The sequence below is a fragment of the Mandrillus leucophaeus genome, unplaced genomic scaffold (assembly GCF_000951045.1).
Source record: "Mandrillus leucophaeus isolate KB7577 unplaced genomic scaffold, Mleu.le_1.0 Scaffold710, whole genome shotgun sequence".
NCBI classification, from domain to species: Eukaryota; Metazoa; Chordata; class Mammalia; order Primates; family Cercopithecidae; genus Mandrillus; species Mandrillus leucophaeus.
The window spans coordinates 914,582-924,928 of NW_012107698.1; the positions used below are offsets into that span (position 1 = coordinate 914,582).

General features: G+C 34.8%; 1 protein-coding gene across 1 annotated transcript in view; it reads right to left on the reverse strand.

Annotated features, from left to right (window-relative positions):
* Positions 1–10,347, reverse strand: part of MLF1 (myeloid leukemia factor 1) — a 49,630-nt gene that overhangs the window by 5,483 nt on the left and 33,800 nt on the right. The window contains exons 2-5 of the mRNA XM_011965025.1: positions 7,267–7,411; positions 6,420–6,464; positions 2,860–2,943; positions 1,568–1,696 (exon numbers count right to left, since the gene is read on the reverse strand). Of these exons, the coding sequence (XP_011820415.1) occupies positions 1,568–1,696; positions 2,860–2,943; positions 6,420–6,464; positions 7,267–7,411 (403 nt within the window). The remainder of the gene's footprint in view (positions 1–1,567; positions 1,697–2,859; positions 2,944–6,419; positions 6,465–7,266; positions 7,412–10,347) is intronic.

Genomic DNA, 10,347 nt, shown 5'->3' on the forward strand with positions numbered 1-10,347 from the left:
TGTTTCCAAATTATAATCAAATATTAAAACAAAAGTAGCAATTATAGTTTAATGCCTTCAAGACTGTTTTAGACAATGTAATAGAAGGAAGTTTATCGTAGCATTCCTACAAGTAAGGGCAACTAATTATTTTTCATGTTGATTGGCTTGAATCTCATCATTCCCGCCTATCAACTCTATGGAAGTGTTACTAGAATATTTATGATAGCTACTAACATGATTTACTGGGGGACATCTACAATTATATTGTTTACATTTAAGATTGTCACTTTTAGAAAGTTAAAATTAAAATGTCTGAGATTAATTAGCAGAACTATGGCAAGAGCATCATTAAAAGGTTCATCTTCATATGTAAGAACTAAAAAATGTACTACTTCACACTCATTAGATGGGTAAACCTAAATTTTTACTGTAAGTACTAACAAGGAAGTAGTCAAATGGAAACTCACAAGCCACAGTTTATGGAAGCCAACAATTTCAATCACTGGGATAGTAGCCTGGAAATGCTAGGTAAAGAGGAAAGTACACATACCCTACAACTCAGCAATACCACTCCTAGACTCTTTGTATAAGGAACCGTGTATAAAGATGAATTAGTGAAAGATTAGACTCACCTACATATCTATCGACAGAAAATGATTTAAAAATAATGGTACATTCATATTTTGGATACTACGTAGAAGTTAAAGAAAACAGGGCCACATGTATCAACTAGAATAAATCTCAGAAGCGTATTAATCATAATAAATTCATATTTTGGATACTATATACAAGTTAAAGAAACCAGGGCCACATGTATCAAGTTGAATAAATCTCAGAAGCATATTACTCAGCAAAGACAAGTTGCAGAGGACACATGCAATATGATACCCTTTATGTAATGTTGGGAAATCTGGAAAATAATGCATTTTTTTAAGATAGAAAGATAAGTAATAAAATTGTAAAAACATGCATGAAAATGATAAACTCCAGATACAGGAAAATGGTAATCTCTGAGAAGGGGAGAAAGGGGAAACAGACCTCAGAGGAATGTATTAGAAGCTTTAACTGCCTCTGTACATTTTTGCTTAAAAAGAAAACAAAGCAAGAGATAATTTGAGGCAAATAGAGAAAAATGTTATGATATGACTAAACTGGGTGGCACGAATATGGGCACTTATTATGTTATTCTCTATATCCTCTCTGTACATTTCAAATATTTCATGAGTTAAAAAATTAATTCACTTCAAATGTAAACTTAAAAATAGACATTATTTCACGAAACAAAGGCTTTTCGTGTTTTTGTTTACCTTGTCAACATGTAAAGGTAATAAACATCCATAGATATTTACATGAAAAAAGGCACCCTCACGGGGGTGGGGGCACGAAAAATCGCCACAAACTGAGTAAATACAGTTGAGTTTTAATGGTTTCCACAGTGAGGACTACCTTACACCCGACCCCCACACCGCCCTCCTGTCCCCCCGCCATCATGTACCAGATTAAATTTTAATAGTTATAATTTGATCTAGACAGTCTATCATCCCCTAACTTTATAAAGCTCTAGGAATGCTTATAGAAAACTTACTCCTCCTGGAGCTCTACGGGTTTGAGTTGAGGCCTGAAAAACCTTTGGTGGTTCATCTCCTATTTTGGAATAAGTCATAACTGAGGAAGAACAAAATGAATGTCCATTTGGATCCAGTGAAAGTTGACCCTAAAGGTAAACAAATTGTAAATTCGGTCGAGTCAAATATAAATAATTATTGCCAGAGAGTTCAAATAAGTAACACTAGCTATAAGTTCTACCAAGGATACTAAACTACCAATATGGTATAGTCAAAGGGCACACCCAGGTTCTCAAGTGAGAAGTGACTTGAAAAATTACCTCCACCCAAAAAAAAGGCACCCCTAGAGGGTCCTGATGGTCGTCCATTTTAGGTACCATCATCCCACTCTCATTACAAAGACTAGTAAGTGACTAATTCAGAGATCCTTAAGTCTTTGGGTGCTTGTGGCTTAGATTTCAATGAAGATGCTATGCCCCCAAACCTGTGATACTTCTACAGTCAGTGGTTGACCCTTGTGCGTAATCTTGCCAACATCAAGCCAATCAGTTAGTTATATATCAAGTTTCATACCTCCTCCTGTAGGTACCAGATTGCTACATTACTAAAACCAATAATGCCCTAGATTATTTGGATGATCCATAGAATTCAAACTGGATGACTAGAATGATATGGGTCTTCTTCAGATCAAATCAAGTGACTGGTTTTGATGTTAATATAGAGAGTACTGTTATAGTACTAGTTTATAAGTATTTGGACTATTAGGGATCTATACCTAAACATCATTCCTAAAATTTCTGTTTTCAGAGTTGTTTATAAAACCCTAAAACTCTTTAGATGTTACAAATCTTTTTAAGTAGACAGGTTATTAATAAAATTATGCAAATTCAAATAAAATGTTCATTTACAATAGTGACTTTCAATAGAATCAATGTTTTTGAGGTCAATTTTTTTCCAATTTTTAAAAAAATTTTGAAAGTTAACATTATTTTTCAAACTTGGAGGTTATGAACTCAATTTATTATTTTTCAAACTTGGAGGTTATGAACTCAATTTAGTGTGTTGTAACCAGGATTTTTAAAACATGAAATAGACTAGAAAATAACTGTATATACTGTAAATAGTATAGTCATTTTTTCATGAAACTTGTGCTTCAAATATATTTATAAAGTATACAAATATTGCTTACTGGGTTAATCATGTAAGATATCTTTTTTAACCACTATGGTTAAAAAAGTGTTTGAAAGCCACTATGAAATAGAATATACCAAAGTATACACAATGTTCTCAATGCTTTGTTTTCAGTACTTACAAAGTTTCTTTCTAATTTCTGCATATAGTTTCTCATATTTGACACCATTTGGTCCACTGTCTGAAAAGGGCTGACATCTGTATGCTACAGAATATCAGAAAGTATGTTATTAACTATAAGTAACAACACAAAAGATGCAAATACATCTTCCAAAATAGCTAAAACATTTTTTTCCAATTCATTTAGTGAAATCTCATGCAGTAATCAACCAGACAAAGATAACTTAAAGAGGATATAATAACAGTGATTAGTTAAGGAGAAAATTGAAGCATACACAAAATCCCAAAAAGAGAGCATACAAATAATTAGGGAATTGTAACATTATAAACATATACACACGTGTATATATACACATATATGTGCATGCATAAATACACATACACATACACATCTAATCACTCATTACTCACTTTTTCAAAACACAATTTGGTGTATGTTAAATACTAAGTGATATATTCTTTAGCATATGATCGTTTTCATAATTCTCCTTTTTATCTCTCAATACTCCACCATACAAATAAATAAAACTTGGGTATAAGATGCCAGTGTCACCTCCAGCAGTACCACATGGCTGATAGAAGTTGCCCCTCAAGTAAGTAGCCAGCCTTCCTCTCATCATAGTAGGATCCAGGTGACAGAAGTCAATTCACTTTACTAATAGGCCTTCAATTTGCTGCCTACTGAAGGGTCAGTAGGCTATACCCTTGAAGCACGAGGTATGTGTCTTCAGAAAAACAGTTAAGAATTCCTTAGTTTCTCAACCAAGATTGATTTTGATTCTCAGGGGACATTTGGCAATAACTGTACTCATTTTTGGCTGTCACAGATGAGGAGAGCCTATAACTAGCATCTAGTGGGTGGAGGTCAGGGATGCTGCTTAACAATCTACAACGGATAGGACAGTCTCCCAGAACAAAGAATTACCCAGCCCAAAATGACAATAGTGCTGAGGTTGAGAAACTTTGCTCTAGGAAAATCTACCACTGATTTTAGGTCTTAAAATCTACCATTGATTTTAGGTTTTATCACTGGAAGACTCACCAGAAAATAAAAGTCAAGCACACATTCCAATGTATTACCCAGTAAATCACCTGTTATAAAACAGAATGAGTTGCTTGGTTTAATGAACTTCTCTGTTCAAGCAAGCGGAGCTCTGAATCCTCTAAGTTCTGTTTGTGTCTCTGCCTTTTATTGCTATTGGATTTTTACAGATATTAATAATGTAAAATAGGTGGGAAAACCAAATTCCTCCTTAGAACCTGCACTTAATATAGTAGGGAACAACAAAGGCACATTTAGGAAACACTAATATATATTTGGGTACAAAAAGGACCGAAGTAGAATTAATTCTGCATTTCAGAGAGGCAAACGCAATCCAGGAAATATTCTGAATATTTGCTTTAACACTAGATTGAGAATCCATTCTTATTATCATGAGATATGGAAGGGTTAACCCAAAGAAGGAAAAAAAGAGAGAGAGGAAAAGATTAGGCATTTGGGTATTTCTGTCCTCTTCTCAATTCACGTTCAAATCAACCATCAAAAGATGTATCAGCACTTGCTCTGGGGTGACCCAACACACTGGAGTGACAAAAAGTTGGGGTACAAAATGGAGTTGAGACTTCAGTGGGCCCTTAAGGCCTTCAAAAATTTTGTACACGTTCTCCTCTTTCTGCCTTAAATGTTTCTTTCTGACTTTTAGCCTAGTTAGTTCCTTCTCATGATTCAAGTATCACCACCTGAGAAAGGCCACTGCTGGTCACCTGTCTAATCCCTCCTTCACTTTCCCCCATCTCTATATCATTACCCTGTTTCATCTCCTTCAGGGTACTGTGACTATCTGAAATTATTTTGTTGTTTACTAATGTCTGTCTTCCCACTTTATATAAGTAATCTCTCTGAGGGCAGGGCAATTTTGTCTATTTTATTCACTACAATATCCCCAATACATATATAATAATTCCTGGCACTTAAGAGGGTTTAATAAATATTTGTGGAATGAATGAATGAACAAATTATCTCTAGCTCAGCTCAAATCCATATATCCAACAGTTTACCAGATAAATCTACCTGGAAAACCCACAGATGGCTCAAATGCCAAACACCCAAAACTAAAATGATCGTTTTGACCACCCCACTCCTATATCTGTACTGAGTCAATGCCTTATCTCAGTGGCATTCCCATCTACCTTATTCTTCATGCCAGAAAAATGGGTGTGATACTCCCCTTCTCCCTCTCTACTGCTTCTTCAACCCTATCAATCACCAAATTCTATCAATTTACCCTTTTAACTGTCTCAAATGAAGTAATTCATTTTTATCACCACAGACATTACCTAGTAGAAGTAAGCCATCACTAATACTTTACCAAGAATGCTTCAACAGCCTTCTGGCTTCCCTGCCTCCACTACGGTCTCTTCTAATCTTCCAAGAATCTGAACTCTATTACCCCTTTGACATAAGTCATCACTGCTTCCTCTGCTCTTAAGATACTGTTTACTCTACTTACTATGGCCCAAAGAAGTCTCTGGATACCTCTTCTTCCTCATCAATATCTACTGTTCAACTCATACTCTAGGGTTAAGTGACACTAAACATGTTTTAGCTCCCTAGCCTCCAGGTCTTTGCAAATGCTGTTTCCTCTCTGTTGAACAGTATTCCTTTCCCCTCCCTCCTTTTCAGGCTAACTTTTACTAATCCTTAAAGTTCAGGAAGTCTGCTTGGACTGACCCACCCTACCTCAAAAGGTGCTTTTTTCCATCTGTGCTCCCATAGCATGCTGAACTTCCTGATCATTTTATTCATAACTCTGTGTTATAACTGCTTTTTTTGTCATTTGTCTTACTAAGTACACTGGTCAGGAGGGACGAATGTTATACCTTTATGTCAAACTTCAAGGAAACAAATGATTCAATTGTAGCACAAAATAATAATTAAAAAAAAAAAACTCGTTTCATGAGACTGTAGATACAAATGTTCCAAATTCATGTTATTTTCTGCTACTCCCCAGAATGCTTTTAGTGTGTTGGAAGCTAGCATCACAGACACAGCACAAAAACCCTAAGAAACAGGTGATAGAAATGCTGGTTGCACAGCAGCCATTCTTAAGTACAGACAAGAAAAAGCTGCACGGGCAAGGTGGCAACAAAATCCTAGAGAAAGCAGTCAATCTGTGTTTTTCCAAATGTTGTGCTTATCTATCTACAGTTTAGTACTTTTTTTAAAACCTTTTGGAAAGTAATCATAAGCATGTGGAAGTCCTCAACTTTCAAACACAACTATGAGGATCCCTTTTGTAAATCAAGCAACTATTCATCCAATAAAATCTACTCCTTATTTTTGAAGATGAATTTTATATATGTTGAAATGACTTACTTCAGGAAACATGTGCTTAAACTTTTTAAGGTAAGTTTGATACTTGAAACAGAGGTTTTCAGTACAAATATTAAAAAGCCATTATGAAAGTGAGACTGCAGGCCAATTTAGTCCGCTTGAGTTAATGAAAAATAAATATTTGTCAGAAAATATTGCTAAAATGATTTGTGTCTTAGGATACGAACCATACCACCAAAACTGCCAAAAGATACAAGAGAACAACTCATTGCCTGGAAAAATAATATCCAATTCATTTTGATTATGACATTTACTATACAGAAGTTTCTCAATTTACCAATTAAATGTTTACTGAGTTTCAAATATCTAGATTTCAATTGCTGAGATTCATCTTTATAGAAACCCCTGAAGGCTTGTTATCTTAGAACTATTATTCCTGAGGCTGAAAAAGCAACAGAAAAAAAAAGGGAAAAAAGAATATGGTTATGATATATAAATATCCTGTTTTTAAAAAAATTTTAGTTGAGTATGTTTGTAACCTCTAGCTTTGCTCTAAGGCAAGACATATGAAAATATATTTCAGTTGTAAGGCTTTCGAGAAACAATTAAAGGTTAATCTAAGCTTTGAAGGTCCAGAGGTAAGATTATAGAAGATTAGTGTTTCCTGGTCCAATAAAGACAATCCTTTGTAGCTTTTGATACGATTTTCAAGTATTAAAACAATGAGTATGGGAGAGAAAGGATATTTCCTTGCCTGTTCTCATTTCAGATATTGGAGGAAATTATAAGGTGAGAAACATATACATAAATATAAAAAATAATGGTTTAAGTTTTGCTTCTAAATATATAACCCTATGGACCTAAAAGTTTTGGTTAGCATGGTGGAATTCTATATAGCTGACAAGTCACTGTTCAAGAATTCACCTTTCCAAAGTTCCCCCCTTTAATATAATAGTGATTTCTACAACAAGAATATTAGTCATATCCTATCATTATACATATATACTTCTGTAATAATTTTCTTCAAATTCCTACAGGGTCTTCTCACTAACTGTCTTAAAAAAAAGAACTTACAGTCAAAGAATCTTCATCATTATGTCCTCTATGATTACGAGCTCTCCCTCTACCATCAGGGATACTGAGCAAGTCTCTTCCAAAGGATTCAGATAAACTTCTCATCATCTGTGGCATATTTTCTCGGTGTGCAAGAATGGACTCACTGTTGAAAATATACATAATCATGAAAGATTCAGTGTTGGAATTTAAATAGTAAGTAGGCAGTTAAATACTACAAAGAATTATTTTGGGCTAACATGTTTGTTAGATACAAGAAGAGTAGAAGAGAATTCTATTTTATACAAAAATAGAATTATCTCATAAAGATCCACTATTAGATGGTTCCCTACTTACAATGGTTCAAGTTAAGGTTTTTTGACTTTACTGTGGTATGAAAGCACTACACATTCAGTAGAAACAGTACTTCAAGGATCCATACAACCATGCTGGTTTTCACTTTCAGTATAGTACTCAATAAATTACATGAGATATTCAACACTTTATAATAAAGTAGGCTTTATGTTAGATGATGTTGCCCAACTGTAAACTAATGTATATGTTCTGATGATACTCGGTAGGTTAAGTGTATTAAATGCATTTTGATGTATAATATTTTCAATTTGCGATGGGTTCATTGGAATGTAATCTTCTCATAAGTTAAGAAACATCTGTAGTTATAAATAAAATTAATGAAAACCTGTTTTTATCCAATATAATTCATTTAAAGCATAATAAAAACTACACCTTTATCCCATACTGCATAAAAATAAATATCAACACTCTATAATCTGATGTTTACCCTTTTGTCACAAGTCTCATTCAAGAACCTATTTTTTTTTTTTTTTTTACTTTATCACAATGGTTTTCCAACTTTGTTCCAGTTGGACAGTTACTGACCCACTCATCAATTCCTTATTCCTTATTCTAGAACTTAAGGTACACCATGATTGAAGCTCACTTTACCAAGGCAATCTTATGCTTTCCTGCAGTCCAATGGAATCCCCTCTCCAATAGTCTGGCCTCCTTTTAGATTCTCCACTTCAGTTACATTCTTCTTAGGTCACCCTTCCCCCTTCTAATTTCAATCCTCTGATGTCATCATAAAGCAGCTAGAAAGTTTTTTAAAAAATCTTCTTGGCCAGGGATGGTGCCTCATGCTTGTAATCTCAGCACTTTGGGAGGCTGAGGCAAGTGGACTGCTTGAGGTCAGGAGTTCAAGACCAGCCTGGCCAACATGGTAAAACCCCGTCTCTACTAAAAACACAAAAATTAGCTGGGCGTGGTAGCATACACCCATAATCCCAGCTACTCGGGAGGCTGAGGCAGGAGAATCGCTCGAACCTGGGAGGCAAAAGTTGCAGTGAGCCAAGATCACATCACTGCACTCCAGCCTGGGTGACAGAGCCAGACTCTGTCTCAAAAAAAAAAAAAAAAAGGAATTTTCCTTGTAGCTCCAGCTCAGAAGAAGCTTAAAAATTCTGTCTTCTGCTCGTAAGTCCAAGTAGAAAGAGCTTTTCCTCTGAATTTCATAGCATTTATATACATAAACCTATTCCAAAAGACCTCAGATTTACTCATACATTACCTTGGAGGTTAAAAAAAGTATAATTGTTCCAAGTGTGAGTTTAAGATTAGCAAACTGCTTAACTGGATTTGTGCTTGTGTGTATAGACAGATGTTTTCATTCGGCCTTGTTTCATTACATTCAATGAAATTTACCAATTTTAGTTGTACAGTTTGACGAATTTTAAAAAGTACAGTCATAACCTCCACCATAATTAAGATGTAGAACATTTCCATCATTCCAAAAAGTTCCCTCGTCTCTTTGCAGATAATTACCTGCTCCGAGCCCCAGTTACCACGAATAGGCTTTCTGTCATTATAGTTTGGTCTTTTCCAGAATTCATAAAATGGAATCACATAGTATGTCATCTTTTGTGTCTAGCTTCTTTCCCTTAGCATAATGCTTCTGTAATTCATCCATGTTGTTCCCCATTTCAGTTCATTCAGTTTTATTGCTAAGTTCATACATATATCAATATCATAATCACAAAACTGTCTTTAGTTTTTGGCTACTATGAATAAAGCTACTATGAATATTTATGTACTAGTCTTTGTGTATATTTAATTTGTCTTAAGTAAACACCTAAGAGCAAGGACTGCTGGCCTGTATTAGAAGAGTATGTAAATTTTATAAAAACTGTGAACTGAGAGTTACAGTTACACTGCATTCTTGCTGAAATGTGGGATAGTCAGATGTTTAACTGTAGCCATTTGAGTCGTAGTGTCATAACATCTCATTGTGGTTTTATTTTGTATTATTTGTCATTCATACATGTTCTTTGATAGAACTGTCTTTTCAAATACTTTCCCCATTTTTAAAAATCAGGTTATAAGACTTCTTTATATATTCTGGACACAGACTTTTATCAGATACAGGTTTTAAATTTTTCCCAGTCTTGGACTTGCCTTTTTCATTCTCTTAACATGAATGTATTCAGCCAAACAACCATGAATCTTTGTTAGGCCTTCAGTTTTTACCACATTTTGCTAATGTGATTAAGGATTTTGAGATGGGAAGATTATCCTGGATTATCCCAATGGACCCAAAGTAATCACAAGGATCCTTATGAGAAGGAGATAGTAGTGTCACAATCAGAAGATGTTACACTGCTGGCTTTTAAAATGGAGGAAGAGGCCAAAAGCCAAGGAACACAGCAGTCTCTAGATGCTAGAAAAGACAAGGAAACAGATTCACCCCTAGAAACTCCAGAAGGAATGTAGCCCTGCCAACACCTTGATTTTAGCCCAGGGAAACCCATTTTGGACTTCTGATCTTCACCATAAGACAATTTGTTGTTTTAAGTCTCTAAAGATGTGGTAATTTGTTATAGCAGCAATAGGAAACTAATGCAAGTTCTTAAATTTTAATTTTAAAATATACAAAAGTCTCACTCCTCTTTTAGAGTATAAGTTCTTCTAGACTAGGAACTGTATCTTCATTCATATTACCAACCTCTGTGCTTGACACACAGTATACATTATAAATGTTTATGGAGGGCTGGGTGCGGTGACTCACGCCTATAATCTCAGCACTTT